The sequence below is a fragment of the Pollicipes pollicipes genome, unplaced genomic scaffold (genome assembly GCF_011947565.3).
Source record: "Pollicipes pollicipes isolate AB1234 unplaced genomic scaffold, Ppol_2.1 Scaffold_6686;HRSCAF=7923_pilon_pilon_pilon, whole genome shotgun sequence".
Taxonomy (NCBI): domain Eukaryota; kingdom Metazoa; phylum Arthropoda; class Thecostraca; order Pollicipedomorpha; family Pollicipedidae; genus Pollicipes; species Pollicipes pollicipes.
The window spans coordinates 15,199,578-15,217,193 of NW_023596921.1; the positions used below are offsets into that span (position 1 = coordinate 15,199,578).

The 17,616-nt window shown below is 51.9% G+C and overlaps 1 protein-coding gene across 1 annotated transcript; it reads right to left on the reverse strand.

Moving 5' to 3' along the window:
- Positions 1–14,113: 14,113 nt before the first annotated feature.
- Positions 14,114–16,155, reverse strand: LOC119107229 (protein BTG2). The gene has a single exon (XM_037230643.1). It carries the CDS (start codon positions 15,833–15,835, stop codon positions 15,365–15,367), a length of 471 nt encoding a protein of 156 aa, XP_037086538.1. The 5' UTR covers positions 15,836–16,155; the 3' UTR covers positions 14,114–15,364.
- Positions 16,156–17,616: the final 1,461 nt, after the last annotated feature.

Consider the following 17,616-nt stretch of genomic DNA (forward strand, 5'->3'; position numbering starts at 1 on the left):
AGTCTGGATTGCTTTAGGCCGAACGATTAAATGGAAGGTAAAACCAGCGAGGAAATTGCTGCCCAGGGGCAAAGAACTCCCCTCACCCAAGCCTCTCTACTAGCGACCAACGTCTTTCGCGGAGCATAGTGCTTAGCTGAAGTGTGTTTTACTTTGCAACGTTGGAGGAAAAGTATGCTTGGCGGAGCGTCTTGCATACAGACGCATAAAAACGGCAGCAGGATAATTTGCAGAAAATGGCCATTTGTCTCAAAGCTGCATATGGGAATCTAGGACCACTGGGTGTAACTTTATTACTTTCCACGCAACAATTCGGGCTACAAATAACTTCCCATTAACGACAGGCTTAAGTGGTCATTGCTAGCTGGGAGGGTTGATTCCAGGCTTACAACATTGACCAATCGCAGGGCCGAACCAAGACCTGGCTACTGGTCCATCATTTACAGGATCCAACCACCAGAGTCGCAGGCGGACAAAAGCCTGACAAAATGCTTGCGGTCCCTCGTGAACGGCGGGTGACAGAAACCATTTCAGCTTTGAAACAGCGTTGCAACCACGTACAGTCGGCTGGTCCAGGCGTCTGGGATTGAACATCCCGTTAAGTTCAAGCCAGACTCTGTCTGCATGATGCTCACTAACAACCAATGGGTTTATAAAAAAGAACTGCAACTGGTTAGTTGTATGCAACTGTCTAAGCCTCCCGTCATGTGTGTGTACACATGCTGTAGAAGACAGTGGTTAGCGACATGCCCGCTGCGACCGGCCCGTCTGGTCAGGGCTCGTTAGCCAACCCTCAAAGGGGCGCGACCCCCGCCCTCCCCCGCAGCGCCGACTAAGCTGGGGTCACCCTCCCTCAGGTGGGTGGCCGGAAACGAGATCTCCGCAATTACTGGGGAGGTTCCAGTCGTTACCAGCCGTACACCAGATAGTGTCAGGTGAACAAAGGACTCACACCATTCCCTCAGGGCACAGATAACGCACAAAGTGCTCCAAAGGGCCACTACAGTGAGTCGGCTGACCCTATGACACTTGGCACTGCATAAGATAAATGTTGTTCACCTCTCGTGCCGACACATGCGTACTGGACGGGCTGGCTGATGGCTCTAAATATGCCCTGGTGTTACACCTTTGGAAGGATACTGACACAGAGAAAGATACTGACACGGGCCATCAATGGCAACGACACGACAGGGCCAGTTCAGGCAGATTACTGATGCCAATGCATGAAAGCACGAGGCAGAAAAAACAAGGGCCATGAACTGTGAATGAAATATTTTTGTGAAGCGTTGCTCGCCCATGCCCATGAATGGACATCGCGTGCGAAACATGTCGGAGACAATCGGAGGGCCTATGAATGCTTTGGAATTGGGGCAGCAACTACATGCATTACGTGCATGCAACTATCACCAGGCGGCAGGGGCATCCACCTCGCCGTTGTTTTGTGGGAAAATGAAACTGAAACCAACGTGCCGAGTCGTTGTTGCATGCCCTGCACCCTAGTGCAACGCATTTTATATCGTGTGCATCCTCCTAGCCAACAGACGAGGCAAAAAATACACTCGTTATTATGGGCACGTGCACGCATCACTGGCATGCACTCATGCTAGCACAATAAAAATGAAACAGCGGTGTTGGAGACCTGCGGTGCACCAGTCAAACCCAATGTCCGGAGCTGAGGAAGTATAGCCAGTCCTATGCATAATTCTTGGATGATTACACAGGTGACAAAACATACCACCTCTGGCAGACTTTGACCACCATTGTCATCCGCTTTCTTGTGAACTCTGTCAATCTTTTTCTAGTAGCGTCAAGATACAGATATGTTGATCTTTGAATACCTAATTATCGTCCCCGCTCTTAAAACCATTACCTTCCTCATTACCATTACCTCTCTCATGACCCTTACCTCCCAAGTCTGATGACGAATCTTTCATTAGATTTAGGTCACTGCAATGGCACGGGTTATATTGCAAAGTTATTTACACCAAAACTTAGAAATAAATCCTACAGAGCATCAGAAATGGTCAGTACTCAACAATGCGGGAGATCGCATGCCAAAAATCAGAACTTGGTTGTTCACAAACCAAGCCGGAATAACGTTATAAAATCGACCGACGGCCCTCCAGTGTTTTCTCCGGCCTCTTTGGGACTGCGCCTCACTTCAGGCACGTCGATTTGTGTAAATGAGTGGAGAGACCGAGCTGAGAGCCGAGCCACCAATCCAGTCCCAAATTTATGTTCCTCAATTAATTTCGCTCGCTTTATTTTGACGAATGGTATTTTTATTTTTACATCATTTATGGAAAAGGAGTTTGTTTGAGCAGCACCGCATTCACTGTCAGCAAATAATGACAAAACACGACAAGCTTTGTATGATATTTAACTTCTATCAAATTCGTGTTATGATCTAGAAAACGTTTAAGGAACTCAAGCCAGCAATTTGGGGTTCAAACGAACATGGGACCAGCTCCCCACAAGATATCGCGATCAGCATCTCAGCTTCATTTGGCAACTTCTGCGTGTCACAACTCCATGACGATTTTATTATAACTTAGACGATTCAATATCTTCGCATTAACGTAACAGATTTGAAGAGTCCTTGTCAATTTTGAGCCATTGTTTTATGACTGAGCCAGGCCAGTTTGCTGATGAGATCCCAGCGTCACGGCTCGGCTTTCATCCGCTCAAGCCGCTGCGCACGGCCACAGGCCAGCGGCGTCCGGTCGCGGCGACTGCAGGCGCCGAGTCACGCCAACCCACGCCGCTGGCTGTGACCGCAGGCGCCGAGCCACACCGGCCCATCCTGCTGGCTGTGACCGCAGGCGTCGAGCCACACTATGCCGGCCCATCCCGCGGGCTGTGACCACCGGCGCCGAGTCACACCGGCCCACGCCGCTGGCTGTGACCGTCGGCGCCGAGCCACGCCGGCCCACGCCGCTGGCTGTGACTGCAGGCGCCGAGCCACGCCGGCCCACGCCGCTGGCTGTGACCGCAGGCGCCGAGCCACACCGGCCCACGCCGCTGGCTGTGACCGTTGGCGCCGAGCCACGCCGGCCCACGCCGATGGCTGTGACCGCAGGCGCCGAGCCACGACGGCCCACGCCGCTGGCCGCACAGTTCATGCTGTTGCCACTGGGTCATATAGGGAGGCCGGCAGCGACGCGGGGCGGGGGAGGGGGGGGGGGGGCAGTGTAGGTCTGATGCCAGAAGGGACAGGGCGATGGCGACTGTCCGAGTGGCTGCGGAAGGTCACGCCGTCGGCGGCCCTCCGTCCCTTGAATGGCACGTCAGGGGAATAGGCTCTGTCTATTAGAAAGGTTAGACAAGTCCGGCCATAGCAGCTGTTCGTGACGTCGTGACGTGACGTTTGCGGCGTCCTGGTCGACGTCCATCGGCCGTTACCGGTGTGGTCCGGTCTGCTGCAAGGTGGACGTGATCTTTGGAGCCTGGCGCAGCGGCTGACTAGCTAGAGGCCACCTGTCTGCGCCCTCGGCCCGCCGCCAGTCTGGCCGGTGTCATTCAGTGCCTTTCAACTGTCATTTTCCAGTTCTTACTTCATCTTTCCTGGTTCTTACTTAATGCTCCTCAGTTCCTTACGCCCGCAAGGTCACTGACCTTCGTTATGCCAACAGGCGCTTTTGGCTTGTGCTTATTTTATTTGCCCGCTCGCGCCCATGGACAGCAGCACGATCCGAGTCCACCCGAAACGGCGCACAGCTGGCAGGCAGCGCCCTCCCCCCCCCCCCCCCCAACCTCCCAGTTAACCCGGGCTATGTGCAGGCGCGCTCACAGCGTAGAACACGAGTGCCTCCAGTAATCAAGGTAATCGCGGGTCTCCCATCAATCATAGGTAGTGACATCTGTGGGCACATGCGTTCGTAAGTGATTTAATCGTTATTCACAAACTTGGCGTTCCTTGGGATCAATCGATATCCTATTATCTGAATGTCATTACGGGCGCATTTCCACGCAGGTGCTCGGAGATGCAAATGTCCACTCGTAAACATTCGCTCTGCGAGTTGCAATCTTGCAGCTTGTTTTTTTGTGGAAGCTTCTGAGCGACCTGGCTGATGATCCTATCACTTTTTATCTTCAATCATCCTTTTCAATTCGCATACCTCAACGTTCTGTCATTCAGAAACGCAAAGCGTGTTGTTTGTGCTTCCACGAGGAGGGTGCAACATATCGACCCGCGAGTATTCTTCATGCCGCTGCAACAGAACGAATCTCCTTTCAGCTGAGCGGCGTCCGACCGCAGTGCTGTTGGCAGCGACCGGTCGAAGTGGACCCAAACTGGCGTCATGGCGGCGCCTGCTTCACTGGTGTGAGGTTGCACCGCCGGCCGGTCACATGCCGCAGCGACACAGCGTGTCGCGCGGACAGCCGGCCTCACGGCACAGTGCCGCAGCGTGTCGCGCCGCCAGCCAGGCACACGCCACAGCGTCACAGCGTGTCGCGCGGACCGCCGGCCACACGCCGCAGCGACACAGCGCAGGGGCGTTTGAATTACTTTTAAGTGTTGGAGGATCAGTGCTCGGCTTGCTCTTACATTTGGAGCCTCCCCCCCCCCCCCTTCAAAAACACTCGGAAGGCGACCAACACCTGGCTGGCGCTCCAGGGTTCAGTCCCCATATACGCTGTCGTCCTTCTATAAATAGAGACAGTCCCACATTTTTCCAGCTTCCCTCTCATTTGGTTCACGAAGTGTTGTCCTGTTTGAGAGGGATGCACGCTTGTTCGTAAAACTGAAACATTTGATAATGGTGTACCAATCAAAAGTGTTCAGTAGGCGTGCCCATGCTAGGGGCGTGACGCACGTAGCACGTACAAACGTGCCCCGTTTGTTTAGCATGGCCCGTACCAATCTGGCAATTGGCCATGAGTGGTGCCGTCTTCCATAAATATCACAAAATAGAGCTTTCTTCACGTTTCGTGGGAGGTAACCATCCAGCGACAGACCGCCCGTCGTCCGGGTGATGGGGAACGGTGTACCGCACGAGGGCTCAGTCTCGTGCAGTGGGCTGTCGTTTGCACGCCGCAATCTGAGTTTTCTATAGCATGGCACAAACAGCAAGTTCCGCTCTTCTTCTGATGATGATACCGGGGCGTAGGGGCGCACCGACGGCCGAAGCCTTATGCCCAGCCAAATAGCATGCTGTCACCCCAGTATGTTGTACTTGCGGATACCACGCGACTGACGAGGGACTTCACATTGGGCGGTGCGCGTCACGTCGCGGACCAAACGTACAAAGGACTAGAGCACCGCCCTTCCACGGCAAGCCTCGCGGGCGCTGTCGTCCTGTGATGTGACCACAAGTCCCGCACTGGCGCGGGGAGAGCGCAGTGTGGGGATCGAAACACCCGCCGCCGCTGCCCCCCCCCCCCCCCCCATCTTCAAGCTGGAAGGCGGGGGAGGGGGCAGTTGCCCCTCCCTCGGCTCCAACGCTCCCGCTACAGCGTGTCCGCGCAGTAACATACCACACAGCTGCGTGTCCGGCGGACAGGTGCGCCGGGACAGGCTCGCAATCTTCCCCCCCCCCCCCCCACCCCCCCTCCCACAGGGCGCCGGAAGACCTCATTTCCTGCTGGCGGAATGGTCTGCCAGCCAGCGGCCCCGGCCCTCTCCCTGCGAATGGAGACACGGCGACCAACACGTACCATTAAGTCGCCCTTTGAAACCCACAGAGACAGAAATGCATTCTCTGGCCGAGGAAGTCCGCGTGGGTCAGCCCAATGATAGGCCACCTCTCAGGTTCTCTACCACCTGGTTAAGGTAAAAGGCAGCTCGTGGAGAGCCCAAGTAAAATATTGTCCAGTCCCCGCACCAGGCCTTCGTCGTCGGAAGCCCATCCCAGCACCTGAGGCGGAGGCGCATCCCTGCCTCCTCGCGTGCCTCGGACCCGTCGATCCCACCCCACCCACGTCGCGTCGGTGAGCGCCGCCCGGCTCCGTGCTCGGTGTTCCGGTCGTGCTTGCCCGCAGTTGACGACCCCGGCCGGCCGGGCGCGGCGCCCACTCGACGCCGGTCGTTATTTCTGAGAGTCGGCCGGCCGGCGGACTCGATCCGGCCAGGCTTACTCAGGATAATGGCGTTCAGAACCGAGCGCTGCGCGCCGGCGAAACACACCGGCGCAACATAGGCTTCGAGGCACGCATGCCGCGCCGCCATTGTTTAGCAGGAGGTTAGGCCTTATTGTGTCATGAAAGATAACATGTTTGGTTGGTTCTCAGAATGTTTTGATCAGGCACCGGCTGTTGCGAGTTCGGAGATTGTGCTATCATTTATATGATTTGTGAGGCTCTAGCCGGACGGGTGCATCCACTGATTTATTTTCCTTCTAATGAGGAGGGGTTGAAAAGATTATCGGTGCATCAAATGTACCATACATTATATACGTATGCAGCAATTATCCACAGGCAAAGAATAGTGGAAAAACTTTAAGCTTCTGAGTAATTTGTTAAACAAATCGATGGTATGATACTTGCATGGACAGTGCCGCTGAGAAGCCACCTGCAGATAAGACTCACGTCGATATGCTGTTCAAAGCACAGCTGATCCGTTCACAGGAGACACCAGTCATGCGATATGGAGCATGATAGCACGTCTGGGGAGGCATGATACAACCGTACCACGAATTACTGCGCTTGTCGGGTTCGTTCCCGATAGGTTAAGATAACGCGTATTTATCCCCAACTTACGCGATAACGTCAGTACTTTGTTCTCCGCGGGGTTAGCTCAAGATGTCTTTTTCGGGTGCCGAAAATATATAAGCCGGCAAAGGTTGCGACCTTTTGAAGCTGCTTGAGACAAACAGATAGTGTACTGAGTAGTTGCAATCTCCCTAAAAAACATGATGGTGATATTCTGGATCGAAACTAGGCAAACGTTAATCGTCTGTCTGCTACCGCTTTACTCACACCTCTGCCAGCCCAAGCCCTAGCTTCCTGTTCGGCACGTTCGGCACATGACCGCGTCACAATTGTCGTGACCAGTGTCATTTTTACAGCAATACGGTTGTCACATGACAACATTCTTATTGTCGTCTGAAGGCCCTATGATAAAACTGGGTCTAACGATAGCGGGCAAGCTCGCCCCAGTTTTGCAGTTGGCGCTTCCACTGACTCCAGTAAAAGCCACCTCTGTCATGAAGCGAAACGTCATTCCAAATGGAGGCAAAGTCCATGGGAAAAACGAATACATGCTACTGATCAAGAGGCGAAACACTACCGGGCCAAAGAGGCACCAAGAGGTGACCCGCTGACAAGCCACTTTCATAGTTGACACAGTGGAAGGACTTCAGTCCCAAGAGGTAAAGCTTTTTGACTGAAGTTTGACTACTGAAGCAATGAGAAGGAAGCCATGTTGCTCACCATCCCGCTTCCTAAGACGCCCACTCTGATGGCAAGTATTGGGGAGGCCAAATCGCTGTTGGCACGGTTTCACACCCTCCCCCCCACAACCGCAGTTCATGAAGGGGTCCCGCTCCCACGCATTATGAACACAGCCCCTCGCCCACTAAGCAACAGAACGACACAACTCGGTCCACAACAGCCGAGCGCTCCGACCGGTTCCTGTCGCGCCTTTGGCCTCGCCGCAGTTGTTAGGCCGTCATTGGTACCGGTACGCGGCCGCCACGGTCATCAGGAAGTGACGCTTGGCTTCCAGCGGCCGGCCGGTCAGGCCCGGCTGTCCCGGCGCTGGTGCCAGCGACCGGTCAGTCAGGCCCGGCAGTCCCGGCGCTGGTGCCAGTGACGGGCGGTCAGGCCCGGCTGTCCCGGCTCTGGTCCCAGCGACGGGTCTGGGCCCAGCCGTCAGCCGATACCTGACTGGGAGCCGTAACGCAGCCGTGACGCAGCCGTGACGCAGCCGTGACGCAGCCGCGGCGCGCGGCGTCAGCGCAGTACCAAGACATTCTTACACGATGCTCGTGCGCATCGTGCTGATGATGCTATGAGCGCAGTCAGCTTGAGACGCATCACAGCAGCACTTGGTGCGGATTGTCGCATCTGGACATTGGGCGGCACACTGACTGTGGTCCTGAGGCGGCTTGGAAGGCTGGAGGAAAAATTATTCACTGCAAATGGACACACTGGCCAACCGTGGAACGGAGATGTACTCGAAGCGCGACGCACCCATCAGTTCAGCTTCGCATGTCTTTCCAGCTCTGCCTTCGCTCTTTGAGCCCAAAGCCGTTCGCATCAATGGTTATAAACAAAGTGAACGCTGCGCGCCAGCTGCGGCGGCTCGGGGACGGCGGCCGCTCTTTGGGCGCCCGTCTGTGGCGCCGGGGGTCGGTGACAGCTCGCTCCGGGTCGCGCTCTCCACGTACAGACGCCGGCAGCGAGCGCACCTGCTTTCTCCCAGCCCACGTTTCCACTCCCATAGAGCACTGGTTTGCGGCGCTCCGCAGAGCGCGTCGGCTGCTGTCTCTCGGCGGGCCGCGCCGAGGCTGAGCTCCTCAGTTGGCCAGCCTGTCGGCGCTGCGAGCCGCGGATGAGCTCCAAAGTTGGCCAGCCTGTCGGCGCTGCGGGCCGCAGCTGAACTTCAAAGTTGGCCAGCATGTCGTCGCTGCGAGCCGCGGCTGAACTCCCAAGTTGGCCAACCTGTCGGTGTTGCAAGCCGCTGCTGAACTCCAAAGTTGGCCAGCCTGTCGGCGCTGCGAGCCGCGGCTGAACTCCAAAGTTGGCCAGCCTGTCGGCGCTGCGAGCCGCGGCTGAACTCCTCAGTTGGCCAGCCTGTCGGCGCTGCGAGCCGCGGATGAGCTCCAAAGTTGGCCAGCCTGTCGGCGCTGCGAGCCGCGGCTGGCGGCGCAGTAGCCCGCCGCCGACAGCACCCGTCACGCGACCCGACGCTACCGCTCCGATCAACCGCACCGGGGCGGCGGGTTGCGCCGGCCCGCGCTCGCGACCGGTTTAGACAGCCCTTCCCGGATGTTGCAATCGTCAACACAACAGCGCCGAAAGAGGATGTAGTTGCACAGGCGATCACCTGGTGCGTGATCGGGCTGCAGCACGGGATGACCGCGCGGAGGCCCACCCGGCACCAGCTGCCGAAGATACAGCAGCCAGTCACCAGTGGCATCACACGGTCAAAGAAACCAGTCAAAATGCGACCCCCCGCGCCGGAATGGCACCGGGGCTTCGCGATTTCGCCGTGGTCGGCCGCTCACCAGTCGAGCGACGTTCTGACACGATGCCGGTGCACGAGAGCCATGATTCTCATCAAATCACATCATCTTGTACTAGACATGAACATTTGGTGACAAGCTTTGGGACGGTCTCCAGCACAGCAACATTTATTACATACGGGAAAGGAAAGTCCCAAAGGACCTAGCGAATCCTTATCAAAGGCGTAAGCTTGCATTCAGGGTTACTGAAATCCAGGAGCCTTGCTGTTGTTTCGAACAAGACAGCCTTATCTTCTTGACCATGTTGGGGCCGGACCATGTGCACAAATGCTCTCGCAAGAGCAGCCCGCAGCACGCACCGCCTCGGGAAACTCTAGATGAAGCCTGAAAACGTCCAGCATGCTACTGTGCTGACTCAGCATTGACACGCAGATCATTTACGTGCAACGTGTACCGTTCAACGTGTCAGTGTTTTCTGGTACAAACGTAACAGTGCCTCCAATGTCCGTTATGTATCGAAGAAAACGAAGCTCAAACATATAAGAAATATGACACATCTGCTAATGCATTATTGCACGTGTGAAATTTTGTTGCCTTGAATTAGATCTGAGATGGAAAAAGAGCGAAATGGGTCCGGGCCTTTGCAAAAATGCGTCAGACATTGTGCAAATCTCCCAAAAACCAGTACACAAGTGAACAATAGTCGGGTTTTCCAAATTGATGCATCGACTGATGATCTTGCATAATGGAAAAGTTAAGGGATTCCGCATATTCTAAGTGCGGGTGTCGATTTGTATTTTTTGTGAGAGCCCTGTTCCCCCCCCCCCCCCCAAATATTGGGTTGCACCCCATGTTGGCTTAGTCCCTATGTTTTTGGCTGGAATACTTCAAAAAACGTTGCTAAAAGATGACTTAAACATAAAACTATATTCTTTTATTTTTCTGCGTAGTGGCGTCTCGTATCACTCTCATAACGAAAAGTCATGGTTGCTCTCACTACAAGATACAAATCGTAACAGCTGAGCGGATAAACGGTGCAACAAACTTCACATATCTAGCGCCACAAGGTGCGCAATGGTTTATGAGGTTAAGGTGAAAAGCTCTGGAATATGGGAATGACTCAAATCCTTCATGGCTAACCCCGTCCCCGTCCCCGTCCCTGTCCTCTACTGCCAAAATGCGTGCCGCCTCCCATGACCGCCAAAGAAGAGCGCCATCAGCGCGCTAAGGTGGCTTCTAAAGGAGCGCCTTCACGTGCCGATCAGAAGCGATACGTGCGTCTAGTGCCTGCTGCCTGGATTAACCCTGCATGACTTCTCTACTACTTGAATTAAAGACTTTTATGAATTATACAAAGAATAAAAAGATGCATTGCGTTTACTCAAAATAAAGTGGACTAACTCCGGTGATGAGAAATAGGGGAGGGATGGGTTGTCGGGCCTTTCGTTCGCCCCCCCCCCCCAATAATTTACAAAAATTGAAACCGCTGAGTGTAAGCAAATACGTTGTCAACCTTAGCATACACGATGAATGCATAACTGCACGAAATAATATCCATTTAAAGGAAGGAGGAAGCAGGACGTGTACACCGTTAGAAACGGGCGTTTACATTCTTCCTTTCTCAGAAAAGGTGAAGGCGTCGGAATAGCCGCCAGATTGTAAGCCGGATTCACGAAAGTGATTGAGCTCTTATGGTGCTTGCTGATTAAAGTTGATATGGCTAATGCAACAGCATGTATGAACTGCCCCGTCAAAGCCTTCGCGTGGTGGACACGCCCCTTTTACCACTATTGGCACCAGTTTTGCTATCTCACCGCGCCATATTTAGCATCGTGGAACAACTGTGCCAATAACACGGTTCTTAAAGAATGCTTCAAGTGCCACTCGTATGACATCCATAGTTTTTAGTACGACACATCGAGGTCCCGAAGGTTTGAAACATATTGCGCAGATCGCGAATTGGCTTCGATTCTACAACAAAATCGATCAAGAACAAAAATTGCGTACTGAGCAGGGGGAACGTGCGCACCTGATGGTTGCAGCTCTACATCAACAACTGATTGACATCAGATGTCGAATTCTCACCACAGACTTCTGTCCATATGTACAGACCATGCTCATAACATCGGGATCGGAAAATATGGCAACATAAAAACGATACCAAGGCTACAATCGACACCTATACGTATACGCCAAGAATAACTGCCAGCAAAATCATGCACAAAGCATTCGTTGTGTGGGGATGCCATGAAGTCGGGTCATCGCGGATACATGTAAAAATGCAGGCGGGCATGTGCCAACCCTCGATATTGCCACTATCGATAACCAAAATACTCGTGCTAACTTTTTATCATACCCTCGTGCATGAAAACGTTTATCTTGTCCAAGTTTTAAGCTAGAAACACAACTTTCCCCAAAATACCAGCCCGCAGCCCAGCCCGGCCAGCCTTGCTAGTGATCCAGCCCACAAAAACCCGTTATGCTACAATGCGGACCCGCCATTAACCTGCATGTCATTTGACACATAGCATTGTTTGGCTACCACCAATGATGTAGCTTAGAGAGCAGCTATCAGAGCATCTGGATAATGTGATTTTTCATGCATCAAAGCAGATCTAAAACAATGATCACAATTTTCAGTTACAAATGAGAAGGAAGGGGGTGGAAACTGAATCTGTGTATCACGAAAATGAACCGAGATTTCGCCTTTCTACCTCATCTCAATAAACTACAGGCCATTTCTTCTAACACTGCATGCATTAACTGATGGTTTTGCAATGATAGCGTAAAAAATGCTGGATGTTTCAAGTTACTGAAAGTCTCTCTAGTTCATAAGACTGTATATAAGCAAACATCGTTTGACTCCGTCACAACTGTTGTTTATACTTCGTGTTTGCTGTCTTTAAGCACAGACAGGATCCAACAACACGAAATAAGAACTACATGGTAGTTTTGAAATAATCCATATTGCTCTCCTACCTCTATTCATGTACTACCACACAACCATTCCCGCGCAGTTTGCGTAATGCAACGTGAAAGCAAGGATGACAGTAATATTTTGTTCACGAGTATCTGCCCGTTCAGTAACATAAGGGTATCTAAGAATGTTACAAAAACCTGACATTTTGCTGTGTGCTGCAGAAAAAATAATAATTTGATTATAAATAAAACTTACAACCGTAGCTTCCAGGAACTGCTTCTACTTTTTACATAGCCTGTTGAATGCATCTTTAGATTTGTATCGAATGCTTCATTGACGTCATGCGTAGTCATGAATTTTTTCACCACTAAGAACTGCGCATGCAGTTAATTTTTTCTCAACCGCATGCACCTACAAAATGAGAAAAATGGACACATAAGGCAGAGTTAAAACTGTAATGAAAAATATGCTGAAAAGTTATAACAACCGCAGTGAGGAGAAACCGTATTAGATGCAAGTACCATGTGGTCTGGCCGCGAATTAATTACATCTTCCTCAGACATGGATAGACAGACTCTACGTCACCACTACTTCCAGTTTCGACAATTGTGGCGCATTTGATATGCCAGTAACTGGGACTGTATTGACAAGTGAGTGAACCCAGGGCAAGGAAGACTTCGCCGTTTCCCACGCATTTCATCGATCATGGATATTGGCTGTGATTTGAGACAAATTGTGTGTGTAAACCAAGAAACGTTGAGTGCACCACACCATCACAGTAATAAATATGTGCAGCGTGTAGCTGTATTCATATTGAGGCCGCACCTAACAGCTGCTCAATGATCGGGCCTTAATTTTAAAAATTTTGGTCGCTATTGTTAAATTTTGTGAGGAGACTGCTTAAAGCTGTGCAATTTGTGTAGCTTGGCTCACTGGCATGTCACGTCTGCCGTGGGTTTTTGTCACTTGTGCTCCTGTAAAAATTCAAAATACGACTATTTCACGATTGTTTCGTGTTTGACAGCACACTGATTTTTTGATGATTTTTTTTAACTTCTTTATGTCTGGCCCATAACCCAGCCAAAATCTCGCGGGCTTTTCAGGGTCAGATATTGACGGTTTGGCGGGTTGACAAGTCGCGTCTCTATTCTGGACTGATGCGTTATGTCTGTCATAAGTTGTCTGCCCCTGAAGGATATTGCAGGAAAATCAAAACGTGAACGATCCGCAACATTGAGCAGTGCGTGAATGCCCGCCCCTGAATGCCTGCAAACTGTGAGCGAACACTGGTATCACTGACATTCGTGGCATTTCAAATAAGCATTTCCATGAGCGTAGTCATATAGTTCTTCTGTTCTCTATATCGTCAAAATGAGTGTCCACCCAAGCATGCTTATGAGAGTTCCGCACCATTTGTGCACCAATAGTTGAGCGGCTGCTTGGGGCTTTTTTAGGATGTTCATAGAATTTGAGTGTCCAACTGTCCACCGCAAAATAGAAGGATCAAACCAGGCTGTGAAATAACTGGCAAGCGTAAAAATCGCATTCATCGCACACACGAGAAACGCTTACTCTGCTCACAAGCTCCCATATCTACGAATGGGTAACGTGAACGTGTCGGTGACGATGATTGCCGCAAGTCATAGCGACCGATACACCCTACACGTACTGTTACAGGTACCACACGTACACGTACACATACCACAAGCTATAATGATCAATGCGCTTATCACATTGAAAGAGCATTGCATCATGTGCACCCCAATCAATGTGTTGGAACAAATGCGTGACCAGATCGTCACAATGCTGTCGCTACCGGCGGCTACCGTCAATGATACGTTTGTCCTTCGCGGAGTTTAACAACTACGCGCCAGCCGTTATTTCTCAAGGATCTGTGGGAATCACGCGTGCTGTGGACTCGAGCAGGAACAGACCAGCTCGCCTGAGACTTCTAGGAACGAATTCATGTAACTGCACGTCGCCTTCCTCCGCGGCTTTTGATTTGTTCTTACGGCCCCGCGTTCCGTGTCGACCGTCAGCTGACTCTACCAATGACACTGCCGTATCACTTGCAGAATTAGCATGTATTTCTGTACAAAACACCCTAGACACAGCGGATTCTCGGAGGCGAACGAAATACAATTTCGATGCGTCCTGGAGGTGCGCGGTGCACCCAGACTCTGGTCACCAGACAAGCACTCCACAGCCAACGAAAACGACCACTATATACAGGGGCTCTTGCACGGCGGTTAAAACACAAGCACGTCCCGGGCGCATCGGTGCGGATTTGGTAAAGCTAACAAATTAACCGGGCAGCTCGCGTCAGACGGAGGGGAGGAAAACTACCGTGGCGAAACCAATCACAGGCTCTGCTCGACTTATTTGTACCTTATCTTCGGGTGACTTACACTAGTTGTCACACTAAGTACCTCCCATCTCTGTTTTATACATAAAATATGTTGGTTTATCTGCAACATCCTTCGAACCATAATGTATGATTGTGCAAAGAACCGACGAAAGTCGACTTGTACTTGCGGTTTTCTTTTTCGGTTTTCGAATGGGCAAAATTCATGGAAATGAAAAGGCAGGTCAGATAGTTTACCTTTGGGTGACGCCGATGAACAATCACCGACCGCCACTGGCCCATCCATGGGTCCCTAACGACCTGAGATGACCCCACAGCACAGACCAGTGGCAGTCGGCTTTTCAGCCATTAAGAACGATGACGATGAGAACAAGCATTGATGACATCACCCCGCGCTCTTCGGACGTTCCGACAGGATTCCATTTTATCACATTCTTCGAGCCTTTCAGTGCACACTTTGGCCTCGCATGTTCGCGCAAAATAACTTATGTCAACAATAATTCAAATGCATTTGAACTCGGTTGGCATGTACCATTTTGATCGCCGCGACCACGGTGGGCCACCTGGGCGATTGACTTGACATTCAGCGTGCGCGGGCCCGCCGAGCAACGCGATCGGAGCAACGCCGGGGGCGAGAGGTCCTCACATGCTTCTGCCCCGCAACCCGACCAGGGTCAGACGAACGCGGAGCTATCACTTGACTCAGTTGCCCATGGCTTTTTCGATCATTTTGCTATTTTTATGGGCTCCGCATTCCTCATGACCTGGTGTCGGTGGGGAGTAAAGGGATGGGGGCGAGATGACAGCTGATTTGTTCACACGGAATGACCCAGCGGTACACTGCCTCACATGCCCTGGCGCTTCGATATCACTAGCACCAATTGATAATAACCACTTTGCTTGAGATCATATCACACTATGGCTGGCAGGATGAGAGACGAGACGCGAACTCTAGCTGAAGGCGCAGGCCGACATGGGCTCGCCCGCCCACTGCTCGCCGAAGCCACCGTAGGAAGGTCGCATCAGGTCCTTGCAGCCGTCCGATCGGGACCTCTCCACCACCTTCTCGTCGAGAAGGACACAGATGGAGCCGTTCTCGCCGATCCGGTACGACACCTCCCGAGGGTCAACCCACAGGGTCAGTTCGCTGGGGAACAGAGACCGTAGGAAGACCCGGTCCAGCCCACAGCTGTCGCCCGCCGCCGCCACCAATGGGTCCATCTGGCCGTTGATCCTGATGCAACGGTAGCCGGAGCCCTTGAACGACTTCTCCGGGAACCAGTGGTTATGGTAGTGATCCCTCATCACCACGGCCAGCGTGTCGCGGAACCGCAGCAAGTCACGGTCGGTCAGACTTCCGGGGCTGCTCATTCGCAAGAGGTTCACGATGAAGTCGGACGCCGCGAACACTTCGGACTTCATATCTGCAACTTTGAATTGAGGACAGCTTCAGGTCACGTCTCAGATACTCCGCGAGGCTTGGGAGAACCGAATCTTGATATGATCGCTTCTTAGAGGTTTGGTGACTGGACTAGTGACAGGGTGGCACCTACGGATCGATCAACGACTGCAGTGTGTGCGTGCCTTCAACCCAATCGTTTTCTTTCAGCCTCAACAGGTGCACCGTTCAACATTCACACGGTGCGCACAGCCTTTGTCACGGAGACAGTGGGGAACAGACACACTCCCACACCACCACCCTCTTCGCCAATCTCTCTCACACTGTGGCGACTTTCCACTCGCCAGCAAGGTCATTCTGTGTGTCCCGCTGACGTCACGAACACGGCACTGGCCGACCAATCAACGACGGCGAGCGCGGATGGTGAGGTTTCACGTAGGCCGGCCCAATAATAACATTGGGTGCGGGGTCGTCTCCTCAGCCGTTTCATCGGGGCGGGTAATAGGTAGTAGGTAGTGGGGGTCCGGGCATTGAAATGGAGTGGGGCTTATATAGCTATAGGGATATAGCTATATAGCTATATAGTGCTATAGCTATAGGGCTACAGGGATGGGGGCTTTTTACCCCAAAATTACAGGAAATCTTATATGTGCTCACAACAATTTGTCCTTCGCGTGCTCAGAAAAAACATGGAGAAACAGTATTTTCAAACAACTAAGAGCCCAGGTGTATCTTCAGCTATTCCACGCAACTTTTCGTCTTCCCCTACCCCCTATGACTTGCTTGCTCTGACTGGCGTTGAGATGGGGGTGGGAACCTAACTGGGAGGGTTAGCCTCGCCCCCCCCCCCCCCTAGATGGCACGTTAGAGTAAGCCTTAATATATACTCCATATCGAGACACAACGTTTTTCGGGTTTCTGGCCGGGTTTTGGGCCATTCTTGAAAGCTTTTGCGGGTAAAGTGTCTTGATAAGGAAACGATGCATTTGCTGGCGGTACAAACATTTCAAACTTTCCGAGAATCGGGATGCATCACCACGCACAATTCTAAAAATCAAACTTCTCTTTGATTTTCCTGGCAGGGACACCAGACAGACGACCTATAGGACGCCAGTAAACCAGATTGCACGAAGTTAACAATTATACGGAGACATCTCACCGAAAAGTCGAGAAAAACTGCTATGACAGCCGTAGACAGGTGAAACCTTGATAATGAAGACATCAGCTCAGAAGAATCTTCAAATAAAAAAGTGCAGCACTCTGAATTCCAGGCAATACTCAAACAGGTTACATACAGCATGACTCAGCCACATATTCCACACACATATTTTCTGATGAACAGACCACATTGACAAATTGATATAAGTGACAGTTGGATATGCTGCTGTGGAAAACTGGAGCTCCTATTCCTCCCAAGTAACGCAAATTTATCATGAAAAAATACCTGATTTTTACATACATTTCTCCCGATCTAGTCAGCAAACCAATCAAACCACAGATAGCACTGCATTTTCGAGTTGAAAACAGGACAGAAGCATGTTTTGCTGGTTGAAAGCACACCACACAGCTTGTACATACAATTTCCCGTCTGAGAAAACGAGAATGGTTGACCCAATGTCAACACAATAGTTTCTGTCTACCTAGTCAGACAATCAAATTCATGAGTTTAACACCAGTGTTCGGTATCGTTCGATCGCTCGTCAGCACGCATCCGTCGGCTCATGCTATATTTTTTGGTTTGAATTTCGGGCCAGGAAGAGGACATACGCGTCCTCTCCCTGGCGGCGCTCGCGAGACAACTGCC